Source organism: Pelecanus crispus, chromosome 12, assembly GCF_030463565.1.
Source record: "Pelecanus crispus isolate bPelCri1 chromosome 12, bPelCri1.pri, whole genome shotgun sequence".
NCBI classification, from domain to species: Eukaryota; Metazoa; Chordata; class Aves; order Pelecaniformes; family Pelecanidae; genus Pelecanus; species Pelecanus crispus.
This window is the reverse complement of record NC_134654.1, coordinates 6519954-6537049: the sequence shown is the minus strand read 5'-3', so window position 1 is coordinate 6537049 and position 17096 is coordinate 6519954. Positions and strand designations below refer to the sequence as shown.

Genomic DNA, 17096 nt, shown 5'->3' with positions numbered 1-17096 from the left:
GGCATCTGCTGTCTGCTATTTGTTCTTCTACTGAGATACTCCTGGCTCCACAGCACAATGCTATGGATGGTTAGGACAGCTTCCAGGGGAAGGAGGGGTGGATTTTGACGCCTGTAGCTGAATATCACTGCTTCTGCCCTGTTTTGGCAGAAGGCAATGTCCCGTTACAGCTTCACTTTCGTCTGAGATGGGCACAGCTCCCTGGGTCCTTGTTCTGAGGTAGCAGTGCGTGTCTGAAATAAGCTACCATGAAAGAATCCTCCACCCAACCAAGCCATCCTACCACTTAAAAATATTAGTCTAACTCACCGTAGCCCGCCATGCTGTAGCTATTTCTGTACAAAACAACTGCTGTCCGTAGTAGATTCTGCTTCCAAACTCCCTCAGCTTCTGGGTAAAAAGGATGGTGCTCTGTTTTTGTGAAATAGCAGTCACAGAGCACAAGGGCCATCCTTCTGGCAGTATTTTCCTCACTCGGGAAGTCTGCCTTCCCTCAAAGGAAGGAGCAGAATGCTTCTGGGAGCTTCCTTCCCTGAATAGTCTGCACCATCTGCTGGAATAAGAGAAGGACTGACTCACTAACCATGAATTTTGGGGATGCAGGAGACTTTGGGGAATAAGAAGTCCTGGCTTAAACCTGCAATTACACGTTTCTTGCAGTCTAAAAGGGGAAGAATGGCTAAAGATAATGTCTACCCCTCTAACCAATGCAATGACACATACCCTTCAAAAAGAGGGTGTAATTATGGGGCCACGTAATTTTAACAAGTAAACCCACAAGAATTCAGCCCTATTATGAGGGCATAGCTCTAGCCCACAGGAAACATTTTAGCTTATTTATTTATACAGATTCATTTCTAACATTCAGAAATACCATCCCATGCCTTAGGTAAGTCTTGCTTTGGCTACTGCGACCTCAGCGCTAACCTCCCTGAATTTCACGCCGTTGCACTGCAACCTGTGCAAAATTTGAAGTGCAACTCTTCCTTTTCATGCCTCTGCCCTCCAGCTCCCCCTCTTCTATAAAGTTTTTTCCCCTCACTCTCGGTTTCCTGAATAGCTTAGTTCTTACTCCTATTTTCCATCTTTCTGTCATCCCTCCTCCTCCAAGCTATTCTTGTCAAACTATTAATTTCATCTTATTTGACAGGATAGCAGCCCTCCATGACTGTGCTTTGCTCAACAAATTATCAGTTACACCAACCTTGAGACTCTTTTTCACTCCATCGACTCTCCAGAAGAGGCAGTTTGTAAAATGCAAAGTAATATTAATGTCTGTGCTCAGGAATTTCCACTTTGCATTGCTAAGCCTTCATTTTGACTGAGCTCTATTCTGAAAAGACATGACTAGCACAGGGCATCTGCTCATCTGCACCACTGGCTGAGCATATCAAATCTCAGTATCTTTAATATTAGATGTATTTTTTCCTTAGTAGAGCAAATTTGTGTGAATATCATCAGTACTTCCATAGCAGAGATGAACACTGTTCAGACAGCATATTGCCTACTGTCTTGAACCCAAACCAGAACAACAATAAAATATTTGTATTGATTTAACAAAACTGACTTAAGCCCTTGCATCTAGTTAGATGAGTATAATGCACCGTTTCAGGGACACCCTTCACCTACAGGAATAAACTTGCTTTGGTCTATAATAACATTCTATACAACTGCCGCTCTGATTTAAATGGTTTAAAACCAAACCTGTATTCAAACAGATGGGCTTTCATTTTAAGATACAGACAAGATGTAAAAACTTCTCTAGCGGTCCTTCCATAAAGGGCTTTTTAATACCACAAATAAGGTATCAAAGAGATGAAAATCACCAGAAGATATCTCCACAGCCAACACTCCCATTCATGGGCCGACGATGGAAGACTAACAAGTACAAACATCTCGCTGCAGATGATTTCTCACAGAGCAAGCTGAGAAGCAGTTGAAAGCAGAGCTGTTAGTCTTCTTGTTGGAAAGGGTCACCTTTGAAGCACTGACTAATCACAGGGCAGACTACCTGATTTGCTTTTCCGGCTTGCAAAACCAGCAGCTAATGCCTCTCTAAAACCATCCTTTCCTCTTTGCTAAGGGACTGTATGAGCTCAGTGCCAGCATGCATGAGTAATTCCTCATTACCTGCTAGCGGCAAGCCTGGCAGCCCAAAAAGGAGATGTCCCAATGCAAGCCTAGACTCGGGGCACTGACATTGGTGGCTACAATTTACTTTCAGTGTTTCCAAGTAGACAAACAGCTGCCCTGGATCAGGCTAGCTATGTGACCAGTTAGCCCAGTATCCTGGCTCTCCCAGTAGCCAGTAACAAATGACCAGGGAAAAAAAGCCAAGAATGACAAGGGACAAGGAAAAACAACTGTTCTCTGGTTGTATGGCCCAGCTGCTGAGTTTGACATTACATCTGACTACTGTTAGCCTTCAGTGGACCCATCTTCCACTAATTTGGTTTCAGTTGTTGTTTTTTTCCCCAAAATCTATTTATCTTTCATCTTCTGCAATACATAGTTACAATGAGTTTTACAGTTTAATTCTTATGAAAAATACACTCTCTTGATCTAAATGTCCACTGATGGGTGCTCCCCTAGAGTCTTCTACTGCAAAAAATAATGAAACCCCTGTGCCCCTTTCCCTTCTCCAGATCATTTATCATTCTGTAAGCTCCTACAATATTCTGTTAATTCATCTTTTTTAGCAAGAGTCCTTGGCTTTTTAGTCTCTTCCTTTTTGGCCAAAAAACTTCAAGCCAGTTATTAACATAACTTCTTGTTAACTAGTAACTATCACTGAATAGAATCATTTCTGAACGTCTTCCCCTTAACTGCTTTAAACAGCAACGGAATCCCGCTTACCACTTCCCAAGTCTCTCCATCAAATCTTGGACATAAATCCATAAAACACTGCTGCATTAACCATACCTCTGAGACAGAAGAAATTCCCTCATGTGACATATGGCAAAACTGTGGGGATAAGAGACTTGCTCAAAGAGCGCAGGGAGCATTTGCCTCTCCGCCCCGTGCTTTACCCGCTTGATTGCTCTTATCACAGGGAGCACGTTTGTTTTGGAAGGCAGGGTTAAAAAGTTCGTGCAATTCAGCGGGAGGGTGGCAGCAGCGGAAAATGGGAGCAGAGCACTTTAAGAGAGCCTGGGGAAGCTGTAACCTGAAGCCTGCCGAAGGCTGGGCTGGGGGAAGCAGCAAAAAGCAGATGTGGCTGCACCAAACCCGCACTGTCCCCGACTCGCACCCGCTGGGAGCCTGCGACGGCACCGGCCGAGAGGAGCCCGAGGTGAGGGGCAGCTCAGCCGGGGCCGCTGCCCGCGGCGAGGGGAGCAGAGGGCAGGGGCTGAGGCTGGGGAGCGCTCGGGGGACCTGGGAAACGGGAAGAATGGTTCTTCTGCAGGTGTTCAAGGGTGGGATTCCCACCAAGTGAGAGACCTCACCAAGGGTTGGGAGCCAGCAGCATCCTAGGGCACCTCTTTGCTGCCGGGGCTGAACTGTGTTGGGAACCGGGGTGGGTTTTCTGCCCTTCTAGCATCTGTGTTGCAGCTGGGAGCACGCTTTTTCTTTGCGACGGTAACAATTTTGGTGATAGTCAAATCCTCTAGAGCTAGTGGTGTCAAGATGCTTCAGAAGGAAGCTGTGCTTAGCGCTGTGGGGTGGAGCAGTCTGAACTTGTGGGTGATGTTTCATAGCACCCCTAAAATCAGAAGTGTTTATAAATGATGTGAGACTTGTACCGCTATAGATGGAACGCAAAATGTTTCCTTTGCACCTGCAGGCCTGCTCAAAGAGACAACTCCCAGAAACAAAGTTCCTTCTCGGCTCATTTCTCAAAGTTTTCTTCCTGTACCTTCCTGACTGTAACATCACATGCTGCGTGCTGTTGCTCCTTCTATTCTCTTTAAAGGCAGCCACAGATTTTAATATCATGCCTGAAACCGTCCCACCTCTGCTCCAACCGAATTCTTTTCTCTGCATTTTTGGCTGTGCACTAAGAGACATGCAAATCGAATCCAGATGTTCAGGCCAATTCAAACGCAAAAGGCTTTGTCTTTCTAAAATGGAAATTGCTTTTTGGCAAAGTTTGAGAAATATGAAGCTGGTGACAGTACTGGCAAAAACAATACAAATCTGCAAAACCAATCTCCGCTCTCATGCTCCCAGGAGCTCGGTGTAGTTGGAAGCAGAGGTTGTGTTGAGATTATTATTTTTTTTTCAGGGAACAGGTTATGCTCCATGGAAAACCTTAATCTCTAAACTAGACTGGTCCAAACCTCTTCCGCTCAGCATGCAAGAGTACTGCTCAGTGCAGGCATCCTCACAAAGCCCTCGCTAAAACCCATTTAACTTAGGCTTACGCGGGGCTTCTGTCATCTCTCTTTCAGCATGGTGCCTATTCATTGTAAAACTCTGCAATGATATGAGCAATCCCAACGTCATATCCGCTATTGTACCACCAAACGCATTGGTTTGTTCCAGTATAGTAAATCCTCTTGATACACATATTCTGCACCAGAATACCTCATCTACTCAGCAGCTAGGATAGCAGCAGGTCACAGGATGCAAGTGCACAGGGAAAAGAGTTCTGTGTTACACTGTCTAAACATAGTTGAAAACTTACAACCTCCACTCTGACTCCCTTTTCTCCAATGCAGAACTACCTCTAGGAAAAAAAAGAGTTTTGGCAGGAAAGGGAAACAGTGAACTGCCTTTCACTGAAGTAAAACCTCTGCCTGAACAGGCTGGGTCCTGAGCTGGGGCTGTTGTAGCCACGTGGCTTTAAGTTGTATTTTCTACCAGCAGGCATGTTTTCTTTATAGCTGAAGTTAATCTGAAACACATGTTCTTTCTCCTACTCCACTGGATGCCTGGATCACAGGGGTTAGTTAAATACAACCCTCTTCCTTTAATTTCTGGGAATCTATATAAACATTGCTTCAGACCAGCCTCAGTGGCGTCTGTTCTCAGGGGCATGACACTTCTGCAGTAGCTGTGGTTTACCCACAGTGAAACCCTGGGTTACACACTGCCCTTTGGACCAGACAGATCTGTCTGGAAAGGCCACATGTGCCAATACTGGAGTGATTAAAAGTGGATGCCACAGAAGGAACAGCTTTGGGGATTTCAGTACTTTTCTCCCCCCTCTGTTAAAAATGTTGAATAAGCCAAGCTCTGTCTTTCACTTCTCTAGATCTAGCCCAGTGTTAGGTATTTACTCCCAGGCCCCTTCCTTACTGTCTTTTAAGAAAGCTCTTCTACTTTTACTGTATCGAATTGCAAATAAGAAGCAAAGGATGCATGTAGGCTGTACAGCCTTCCAGGTACATGCAGACACAAGAAACATGACAAACTACTGCCTAAGGCAGGTAACTTGTGTAGCAGAGCAGTAACCAGTCAGTTTCATCTTCTGCCCCATTCAACAATATGGATTTGCTACCTTTTATAAGTGAAGTATTGAATTTTTTAAAGTCCAAAACTCAGAAGATATGATTTAGCGCTCTTCTGGACCTTGGCACTCAGTAAATGCCAGCATCAGTACAGTTTGGGCCACACACATCTGCTTTTGTGCTCAGGCACACCCAGGCATGTGTGCTTGCCCAATTTTAAAGTCATTGGGGCCAGGCTGGCTGAATATTTCAGACTAAATTGGGAAGGACAAGCGGCAGCCTGTGTCATTGCAGTTCCTGTCACAACCAGGTACAGCAAATAGTAGTGGTAGAAATGTATTTGCTTGGTTGCTCAAACTACCTCTTTCATGTTCTTACTCTGTAGGTTCAGGAATGCAGATTCCAGTGGTTCTCCTTTTCCTGGGTCTCTTAACTGTCCCAAGCAGATCCCAGAACTCGGCTACTGAGCAGGTGAGTAGGAGACAACATGCAGAGAGTGAGGGAGAGATACTTGAAGCAGGTAATTTAATTTTAGAGAATCTTATGAAAGGGTTAAGCACAGCCCTCCTAAGTTACTAGGATTTTATTTAGCAACATAATGAGACTAACTCCTGCTTTACCTAGATAAACCACAGTAGTTACATCAGGGGATGACTGTGAGGCAGAAATAGTGGATTCCAATCCGAGTGCTGCCTTCGGCTTTACTGGGACACTTTAAAGTAAAGTAACTTCCTACACTTTCTATGACTAAGATTAAGCCAGTATTTCTGTAGATCATAGGACAGTATCTGTAGATTGCTTGCCTTTGAAATGTTTATCACAACTGTACCTGCTCTTGTAAACGGCAAGTCTGACCAAAGCGCTCCCCATACCTGCTAGAACTCTGCCACGGGTGATGGAGCTAACACTGGCGACGTCGAAGAGGAAGATCCATTCTATAAGAGCCCTGTAAACAAGCTGGCAGCTGCAGTCTCCAACTTTGGCTATGACCTGTACCGTCAGCAGTCTAGCCGGACAGCCACTGCCAACGTGCTACTGTCTCCATTCAGCCTGGCTACTGCACTTTCTGGTCTCTCACTTGGTGAGTTCTTGCCCCTTTTCCACATGCACTGCTTGGCTTGACAAGGCCTTGCCTCATACTGCTGTCCTTCTTGTTGTCAGGGGCTGGAGAACGAACAGAGGATGTGATTTCTCGCGCACTCTTCTATGATATGCTTAACAAAGCTGAGGTCCACAACACTTACAAGGACCTACTGACGAGTGTGGCTGGACCAGAGAAAAGCATGAAAAGTGCCTCCCGTATCGTCTTGGAGAAAAGTAAAAGTCCTTTTTTCCCTCTATCAAGTTTTACCTAAATAGCTAGCAGCAGGTAGAACACACTGAATAACACCACACTAACAGCTTTGGCTCTGACATACTGTTGAGCCAGGACACAGACAGTGCATGGAATGCTGTTGCTGCTCCAGAAAAAGCCTGGAAAGTTTGTATGCACATAAATAAAAGACCAGACTTATGCACACAAAGATACTGGTGACAGAGCAGCTAACACACAGAAGACCTAGAAGAAACTTGCTGAGAATTTTGCCTTCACTCTAGGTTTTCTGGCAGGTGTCGCTAACTTCCAGGAACCACAAATCACATTTACTATTTATGATAGCATTCAGCCATATTCCTCTGTTTAATTCCTTGCAGAACTACTTGAAATGTCTGCTTTCAGCATGCAATAAACATCTGCTGGGAAAGCTAAGAGCTATCTTTTGGAACCTGCTGGTTCCAAGAATTCAATAGGTTGAGTAAGCCATACTCATAAAGCAAGCTGGAGAAAGAAGAAAGACTGATGTAGGAATAGCTGTGTCCAAGCCTTCTGTTCTTATCTCCTTTCTTTATTTTTCAGAAGAGAGTTATCCCATACTCCAGCATGGGTGGCTATAGGATTTGGATCAGTTTCCTCCATGTGCCTTCAGTCATTCTTCTTCAAAGCAGGTTTCTGTATACCCACAGATGTTTTATGAGACAACTGCTGCTGGGCTATGGATTGCGATCTGCTGCCTTGAGGTTGTTTTGATAAGGGAGCTAGCTGCAATATCGATGTTTTTGTTCCCCAGGACTGAGGGTGAAGCCTGGTTTTCACAGCCAGCTAGAGAAGTCCTACAAGATGCGTCTGAGGGCGCTAAGTGGCAATACCCAGTTAGACCTGCAAGAAATCAACAACTGGGTACGACAGCAGACGAAGGGAAGGATTATGCGCTTTATGAAGGACGTGCCCACAGATGTCAGTATTCTTCTTGCTGGGGCTGCTTACTTCAAGGGTAAGAACGTTGTGTACTTGGTTACAGAGGGTCTATTAAGCACATGTTAGAAGAGATGTGAGGGAATGCTCCCTCCCAATAGAGCAAACAGACTGCCAAAGAGACAGAGTGTAAGAAGAAAGTGTTTGATAACGTTTAGTAAAGAAGAACAAATGCACGCTACCTGAACAGAAATAGTCCTTGAGGAAGGATTATTACTCTTGGGAAGCTGAATCTTGACATGTTTGCAGTAAGAGACCAGAGAAGAAACTTTAAGCTCACAAAATGCCACATCAAGAGACAAAATATTACCATTTAGGGAAGACACAGCTTAAAGAGTGTACTGAGCCTTTTTACCGCTGTAGAGGAAATGGAGGGAGATACTAGAGAGGTGTTCTAGAACATGCTGTAAGCCAGCGTCCTGGAGAATTATTGCTTAGAGACAAGGAGCAAAATAAAGGGTGGGGAGAGAAGCACTTTATATGCATTGACACAACTGTTACCCTTTAAAATAGTTTTGTAATTACATAAGTAGACATAACTTCCCAACAGCTACTCCACCCATACACTGGCTTGATTTTTTATTTCCCATTTAGCAAATCCTCAGATGAAAAGGAGGGCCAAAGAGTGGCAGTAAATCAGTAGCTCCAATCAGCCTATTTCCATCTCTATCATAATTCAGTTATGCCTCAACTCTTAAAGCACAAATACTGTACATATAAAGTGCAAGATTACTCAGCCACAGATGCAAGCCTGGCTTCGTATGCTATTATTCCAGAAAATCCTCCATTTTATCTTTTCAAAAATAGGGACATGGAAAACCAAGTTTGACACCAAGAAGACTGCCCTGAAGGACTTCCATCTGGATGAGGACAGAACTGTGAAGGTGTCCATGATGTCAGACCCCAAAGCCGTACTGCGATACGGTTTTGACTCAGAACTCAACTGCAAGGTCAGAGAGCAAATATTGCACAAGATCTCCTAAACCCACTGAGGAACAGGCTCAGCTACATTTACCTGTTAACACATTCCAGAAGACAGCCTTGCTCCTCCCATCAGGCCAGTTTTGCAATTCTTATTTTGAAAGGCCTTATGTTGGTTCGTAGAATATCCTACTTCTACATTGGGTATGTGATAAGCAGTCCAGAATTTATATAATGCATAGGTCCTACTAGCCTGTATGGCTTGACCTAAAGTTGGGCAAGAAGGGTAGGGCATACTCCTCAAAACTTTTCCATCTCTACCTCTTTCAACAAGTCTTTCACTGTAGCACGAGCTCAGAGGTGTTCCAGCTGAGAATCCCCCAAAGCAATACTGCAGTTCATTACAGGATTCAACAGGTGAGAGAGAGCACTTGCCATGTAATAGCAGAAAGAGTGCAGCGTGGGTTGATGAAAGCCTGGGCACCAGAAAGTTCTGGAAGCATCATGTCCGACAAAAGCAGACAGGGAAGAAGACTAAATGTTAACTGGAAAGGCTGACCAGGCAGTCAAGATTCAGGCCTGTGCCTGGTACGGGATGGGTAAAACTGTTTATTATTGATGTGACCCTTTCTTATTTATAACTGGCCTTCCAGATTGCCCAGCTGCCATTGACAGAGGGAATCAGTGCCATGTTCTTCCTGCCTACGAAGGTGATCCAGAATATGACTCTGATTGAGGAAAGCCTTACTTCTGAGTTTGTCCATGATGTAGACAAGGAGCTGAAGACAGTCCATGCTGTGCTAAGCTTGCCCAAACTAAAGCTGAACTATGAAGAGGCGCTTGGCAGCACGCTAAAGGAGACAAGTATGTACATCACACACCCTCTACAGACTGCCAGGGCTCAAAGCAGTGGGCAAGTTGCTTCCTGCTCTGAGAAGAATATGAAGTTGGTGGGTTATTACTTAGGTCCTGCTGTCAGTCTGTAGAGATTTCACCAGCAACTAAATCACCTTGGTCCAGGACTCCTCAGCTTGTTATCACATCTTTCCACCAAGCTCATACAATGCTTCCAAGATTGAGAGGGAGAAGCTCAGTACAAACAGATGTAAGCTGCTTCTCCCTGTTACGCCCAATAAACTCTACCAGAGCAACTACGTGCCCTCCTGGATCACAGCATTAGCAGTACTGCTCCCCCACCTGCAATCTATGCTTTCAGCTAATGGAATTTTCTTTCTTTCCTCCAGGACTCCAATCACTTTTCACATCACCTGATTTTACCAAGATTTCTGCCAAACCTGTTAAGCTATCTCATGTGCAACACAAGGCAGTTCTGGAGCTTAGTGAAGATGGGGAAAATTCCACACCAAATCCTGGGGTGAATGCTGCTCGTCTGACCTTCCCCATAGAATATCACGTGGACAGACCCTTCCTTCTTGTACTGCGAGATGATGCCACTGGAACCCTCCTCTTCATTGGCAAGATCCTGGATCCCAGGAGTGTTTAGATCCCTTCACAATATCTGCAATGGTAGGGCCCAAATGGAAAGGGTGGTATTGGGAGGGATACTGGCTCCCTGCTCTGCTGCACAAAGACACAACTTGCAAATCTTATGCCTTCATGCTGCAATAAAAGAGCTTTTGCTATTAATCTCAGCAAGCCCCAGTATTCCTCCCTTGAAAGATTGTCTGCCTACATCATATGCCTTCACACTCCCCTTTTGCCCAGACTGAGCCAGAATGCAGTTCTGTGTCCTGTATGCAAGCATCAGTCAGGTGTATGCTGCATTTTCCCCCTATCCTGTCTTCCAACCTGATGCCCAGCTGTTTATACTGAATCCCTCATCACTGACAGGTCTGCGCTGGTATCCCTTCACGTTCTGCAATGGCCCCTCTTACAGCTTCTAAGTTTGCACTTCCCAGCCTGCTGCCTCACCCATTCCAACCATTTATGTTTCACGCTGGCAAGAAGAAAAGTGCTTCATAGCATTAGAAATAAAAGGCAGTGTGGTCTGGATGACTGCATGTTCATAACCATCAGGGTCCCACACATGGGAGATTCACATCTCTAGAAACACACGCATACACAAACATCTCAAACATTTGCTTCAAACCCACATGCAGAAATGATACAACAGCATCTATTCCCACCATACCACACACAGACCCCTCATGTTAGAATTGGTCATTTTATTTACAACAGTCTCACTAAAGAGCATTTCAGATTTCATTCACGTTGTTGTTACATATGATTTTCCAGCTTGTACTACATGACTACCTTACCACATGAAACTTAGCTTTGATGAAAGATCGCATTGCAGCTTCCTTTGACAGGGAAATTAAGTCCTCTGAAGGATGCTTCTGGGAAGCTCTAACAGACAGGTCTTCATCTCCTGTAGTTCCTGGATCTGAGTACTCTGAGGACCACAGTGCACTGACAAAATCTCCTCTGCTCTTTGAATCGTGCTCAGAGCTTCAGAAACTGCAAATCTGAAATAGGAAGAGAATAAGAACAGAGTATACAAAATACTTATGTCAGCTCCTTGACTTACACAACCTTTAACCCCTCCCCAACAAAACCCTAAACCTGTTCGTGGGTGCCGATCCTACCCTCCACTGCCTTTCAGCACCTGGCAAATAGTGTGCACTTCAGCTGCACAGGGAGGACAGGAGGACGGGGGTGGGGAAGGTAAGGAGATGGACAAAAACTTAAAATACTACCTTTGAGTATAGGTACCCACTACTTCCTCGCTGCAGCCCCTGCTAAAATTAATTCAGTTAAAGGGAGGTGCTGTGAGAAGATTTTAAGAAGAAGTCAGGGGATTTGCTTGCCAAAAGAGGGCCAAAACAGAGCAAGAGGATTTTATTTTGTCCTTTGAAAAGATGTCAGCAACATTATACAACTGAGGTGTAAACACCAAGGGTGACTAGTTGTCAAAATAAAACAATAAGGGAACAAATGGAGCCAGGGAGAAGAAAAGACTAGACAGGCACAAAGCAGAGAAATGGGTCCAAAGAGAGTCATGAGGTATGAGTGAATCCCAGTGGGATTAATGAACTTGTACTTGAGTAATGGCCAACTTTTGTACCTGTGCCAGACTGCACAGGGTCCTGCGAGACACCCTGCAAGGTGCCAAGGACCACCTGCCATGATATCGTGTCAGACACACAGGAGTGGTGCAGGGAAGGGACAGAGAATGAAAGCAAATTTACCCATTGAAGAGAATTTGTGCCAGCTTGAAAAGTTCATGACCTATTTCTACACTTGATGGCCCGTGATGCATTTCCACAATCTCAATACTCCTCTGCAGGTGTCTGGCTGCTTCCTGCCACTTTCCTGATAGAAGACAAAACAAAACAAAAAATGAGTCATGAATAAATACTTTCTAGAGCTACTGCTACCCAAAGAATCTGACAGCATTATGCAAAATGTGAAGAACTATGTCCACAGCATTCTTGGGAGGCTGCTGACCTCAGAACCAGGACAGGGAATCTAGAAGAACATGAGATCACATTAATTGTTCACTGGCTGCTAGGAACGCAGTTTTGGCTAAAGTAGTCTTTCTGAGAGCCCTGCTGTCAAAACTAGAGAAATGCAGTAGGAGAACAGTGAAAAGGCTAGCCATGTTAAATTCAAAGTTCAGAAAACTAAAGATAATGAGAAGACAATGACATACCAAGAGTAGCATAGACCTGTGCCAGATGATCCTCCATCTCTCCCATCAGCAAATGCTCTGGAGACAAGAAATTCTGAGCATCCATCTGACACTTCAGGAGCACTTTGATAGCCTGATCTATAACAGAACAGGGTATAAAATTCATCCTACTGGCCAGTCTCCAGCTTTCCATGATCCATGAAATAAACTCAGTCCAATCTCATCTTTGCATCTTACACAGCTAGATTTGGATTTGGTTAGGGTTAACATCGACTTCATCCGCAACCCTGCTTATTCTAATGCAGTGTTGGCCAGACTCACTCCAGGAAAGCAAGGCCTGCGAATGCATAACTCCAATGTTACCCTGAGTTCTTTTAGTTACTGTGGAACAACATGTGACTTAGATTAACACCCGGATCAGGGGTATAAAAAACCTAAAGCTCAAGTCCCCAGGGACACCAGGCTGCATGCCAGAAGACCCCAACTGTGTAAGCAACAGTGCCATCTCATGGCTAGAACAACGTCTCCCGACGCATACTCATTAGCTGCTGACCTTAAAGCAGAAAGCTGAGCCTTACCAGCCTTCCTGTCTCTTAGCAGTTCTAATGCTTTCTGGATTTGTTGCTGAAGGTCCCGTAAACGACGTGACAGGCTATCCGTGCTGACTGAGATTGCACAAGCTTCATTTGAACAACAAAGCATGTCTTCCCCCTGTGGAAATCACCCCTGTGATCATTCCTGCTCACGTTCAACTCAAAGCTTACTTTCCATCTGCATTATCTCTGTATTGTGTTACAGAGATGCTAAATTGTTTCTCAGCTGCATTCATTAAACAAAGTGACTTGCTTGTAAATTGCTATTAGCTTATTCGATTTTATGAGAAACTTCCAGGAATAGCTATGACTATGTGAGCTGTAGATTAGGCCAAAGCAGGGTCATGTGGTACCCAACTAATATTCATACAAAATACATACTATGTTGATTTCTCCCCATCTAACCCACACCACATGCATGTATATACCCTGTGAACTGCAGAGACTGTGACTCTCTCTACATACAGCCCCTGTATGTACACCTTCTGTTCTAGACTCCAGGCCTCCATTTTCTTTCCTAAATATCCCCCTTCCCGAAGTCCATGGCCCTGATATTCTAAAGTTCCTTCATCAAATTCAAAGGGATTTTAACTTGCTGTTAAAGGCATTATTTTCCCTATAATGCTGGAAGACTGACATACAAGAACATTACAAGAAAGCTGCTAAGAATAGTGAGATACTGTCTTGACTCTACAGGGGCTTTTGCATTCTGAGCAGAGATCAACAGGCTGAGGTCTTTAACTCTTGACTTTCCCAGAGACCCAAACATTACACATCCATACACACATAGTTATACAATCATAAGTATGGAAGAACTACCTGCATTGGAGCCCGGCAGCTAGGACAGCAGAATGAGTTTCTCATGGACACCACACTCTTGACATCAGACTCTAACTCATCAAGGCATGCCTGACAGCGACACTCAAAGAAATACTGACCGAGAAGCTGTTGTCTCTCAGCAACCCTCATTCTGCACTGGTGAGGCCCTGCAAAGGGATGGCAAAGGTAGAAATCTCTAAACAGGTACAGTTCTTAACATCAGACTAAATCTATCTTTGTTGTAATTGAGACTAGATATATCATCTTTTGGAGAGGACGTAACTGGAGACTGAAAATGTGACAGTGGGCTCAGGAGATAAAATCTTGTGTTGATATCTTTGACCAAGGTTTATATATAAACAAAGACTCTAGCAAAATTATACTGGGAAATATGATATTAATAGCAATCAGTTAGTGTGCCAAGTAGAGGTGAAAGGATGTCTGTGCCTTGAGACAAACAGAGAGTTAATACTTACCATAGCAATGGAAAATCTCTTGGCCGCTTGGGATTGGCTGTGATGCCCTGACAGTGGCAGCTGTCCCGCTAAATGACACGCTGATATTGGGACAGCACGAATGGTTCAGAAGGCTGAGGACAGGAAAGAAGGCTGTCGCCAGGCGCACAGGCTTCTTATTTACGACAGCACCATCTCCGGACCCTAAGGACAGAGGAAAAACATGTAGGTTGAGAACGAATGCTCAGTAACCCACGCAACTTATGCAACGAGCACTGTGACCAATTGCAGATAGCAGTAGAAAGGTTTCTGGTATATTGCTGCAATAAATGATAGCTAAATACCCTAAATACCTGTGCACTAAAGAACAGGCCAGCATGGGACAGTCCATTAAATTTTAAGCAAGTCATTCCCATCTGCAATGGGAGCTTTTTACAACTGGTAATTCAATCTCTTCACACAAGCTAGATGAGCATGGACAACAGAGAAAGGCTTAAAAGTTTTTATCTTACCCGACTCCTGCATTACAGTGATCGCTTGTGCATTACATTGCAGCTGCAACACATGCCTCAGCATTGCTTCTGCCATAGTCTTCAGCTCTGGAGACAATTCACCCGATGTTTTTTCACATGTCTTTGGTTTGGACCACTTCTCAGATGATTCCTGATTCAAAACAGCAGCCTCTAGGCCAGCTTCTTGCAGTTGTTTGCATATAGCTACTACACTCAGCATGCAAAGGAACTTATGTTCAGGGCTATGCTTCTCAGCATGTGGCAAAAGGTTGAAGACAGCTTGGTAAGAACTCTGGTACTGACCATTGTCATTACAACCAGGGATACCTCTGGTACCAGCTCTCGTACCTGGTGCCTCACCGAGACGTTTGCATCTTGCCTCAGGGTTACGAAGGTCCTTGTCACTGTCATGGGACCATTCCACCAGCCTGCTAACCTCTGCAAATCCTGCCAGCAGAACAGTCCTCAAGGCAACGTGGCAGAAGACCCCTAATGTGAGAAGCAGCGCTCCCAGGGAGCACTCTGTCCTGTGGTACTGCTCCCATGCCATGTCTGCACAGTTCTGGCTGCAGTACTTTGCATAACTGCACCCACGGCAAGGCACTGAGGCTAATAGCTGCCTCAGACAACGGTGGCAATAAAGATCTGCATTAGTGACTCGAGTATCCCACACCGTTTCACTGCTGTCCTGGAGAAGGTGGCTCTCCCCTGGGCAGAGTACGCTTACAAAGGCCTCCTCTTTCAACAGGCTCTGTCCTGGCAGGATGTCCTGGGAAGCCACCAAGTGACGTCCTCTCTCTATATCAAAATTCAAGCTCAGAGATGAAGATGCGCCTGAAATACTGTCATTCTCTTCCCAGATCTCCGACTTTCTTTGAATGTCACCACGTGCTTCTGGTGCAGGCTCTGGACAACTCTCTCTCTCGTGTATTTTAATCTTCAGTTGACTTAACTTTTTTAGCAGTGTCTGGTGTGTAGGACTAGTCATGACCCCATCCATAGCAATTTTATTCTCCACCACACTGAGGGCGTCTGCTGCATCCTGTAACCTCCTCAAACACAGCAGACATTCAACTTTCCGCAGCAAGACCTTGGGCAGCAGCCTGTCTGGATAGCCATGACTTTCAGCCCTGGCAATATCTTCCAAACAAACCTAGAAACAAAGACAAGGCCTTTTAAATGTACTTGAAAACCAGCTGAGACTCATACTCTTTTATTCCACTTAAGATGCAGAGTATTTTAATAGGACTATGTTCAGCCCCATCCCTAGAAACATTCAAGGTCAGGTTGGATGGGGCTCTGAGCAACCTGATCTGGTTAAAGCTGTCCCTGCTCACTGCAGGGGGGGGTGGGCTGGATGACCTCAAAAGGTCCCTTCCAACCCAAAGCATTCTGTGATTCTATGATTCTATGAAATTCCATGTGCATAGCCAATCAGTTGGTCAAATAAAGCCTCCTGACATAGAACAAGAAGGAAAGCAGGAACCCTTCAGAAAGTTTAAGTAACGATGGATGCTTTAAGCACAGCTTCGGGAGCACATCTGATCTACAGTCTGTTGTTCTAACAATCAAATACCCATTATTGCGGGGTTTGCAGAAGCATCCACCTGAACCCTATGTGCAAACATCGTGCAGTAACAGCTCAGATGGTGCTCGGGCTCCTCCCTTGCCCCAGTGCCCCCTCCCGCTACACGGGAAGCCTCAGGGCACCCTCTGGGTGTGCAGACTTGCTCGGGGGCACCCAGGAGCTCGGGGGGGGGGGTTCGTGGGTCCCGCTGCCCCACCACCACTTACCTCAAAGCGCCCGAGGTGGAAGAGGGCGGCGGAGCGGTTGGCGAAGCAGACGGACACCTCGGGGCTGCCGGGGAGCTCGTGGGATGCCGCCTGCGGAGACCAGAGCGCCGCTGCCTCAGGGCGGGCCGCGGGGGCCCCTCAACGGGACCCTCTCAGCGCGGGGCTGCGCGTCCCCCCGCCCCGGGGATCCCCTCACGGGAGCCGCCCCTCACGCTGGGCCCGCCGGACCCCTCACCGGGAGCCCTTCGACGGAGGCCCCGGGCCGTGGGGGGCCCGCCCCAGGGCTGCCCCCGCCCCACCTACCTGCGAGTAGAGCCTCACGGCGGCACCGTAATGGCGGCGGCCGAACAGCCGGTTTCCCTCCTCCCGGTAGAAGCGCGCGGCCGCCGGCTCCTTGCCCGCGCGCGCCCGGCGGCACAACCGCCGCAGCGCCACCGCCTCCGCCTCGGGCCTGCGGGACACGGGGGTCAGCTCCGCGCACCGCCCGCTCCACCCCGCCCCGCCCCGCCCGCCGCTCACCGGAGGAGGCCGCAGCCCAGGCGCAGCGTGTCGTGCAGCGACGCCGCCGCCAACCGCTCCCGCAGTGCCGGCTCCAGCGCGGCCCAGCGCCGGGCGGCGCACAGCCGCCACTCCTCCGCCGGCAGCGCCATCACCGCTACCTCGATGG

General features: G+C 46.3%; 2 protein-coding genes across 2 annotated transcripts; one reads left to right on the top strand and one right to left on the bottom strand.

Annotated features, from left to right (window-relative positions):
• The first annotated feature begins 3207 nt into the window (after positions 1 to 3207).
• Positions 3208 to 10120, top strand: SERPINF1 (serpin family F member 1). The gene is made up of 8 exons (XM_009491305.2): positions 3208 to 3292; positions 5779 to 5864; positions 6273 to 6474; positions 6555 to 6710; positions 7499 to 7702; positions 8491 to 8633; positions 9258 to 9468; positions 9849 to 10120. The coding sequence occupies exons 2-8, from the start codon at positions 5787 to 5789 to the stop codon at positions 10106 to 10108; spliced, it is 1254 nt and encodes a 417-aa protein (XP_009489580.1). The 5' UTR covers positions 3208 to 3292; positions 5779 to 5786; the 3' UTR covers positions 10109 to 10120.
• Positions 10121 to 10773: 653 nt separating this feature from the next.
• SMYD4 (SET and MYND domain containing 4) lies at positions 10774 to 17079 on the bottom strand. Its single transcript, XM_075719757.1, has 10 exons — positions 16949 to 17079; positions 16733 to 16880; positions 16430 to 16519; positions 14636 to 15788; positions 14145 to 14327; positions 13669 to 13835; positions 12835 to 12967; positions 12278 to 12394; positions 11814 to 11937; positions 10774 to 11090 (listed from the first exon to the last, which is right to left on the bottom strand). The coding sequence occupies exons 1-10, from the start codon at positions 17077 to 17079 to the stop codon at positions 10940 to 10942; spliced, it is 2397 nt and encodes a 798-aa protein (XP_075575872.1). The 3' UTR covers positions 10774 to 10939.
• Positions 17080 to 17096: the final 17 nt, after the last annotated feature.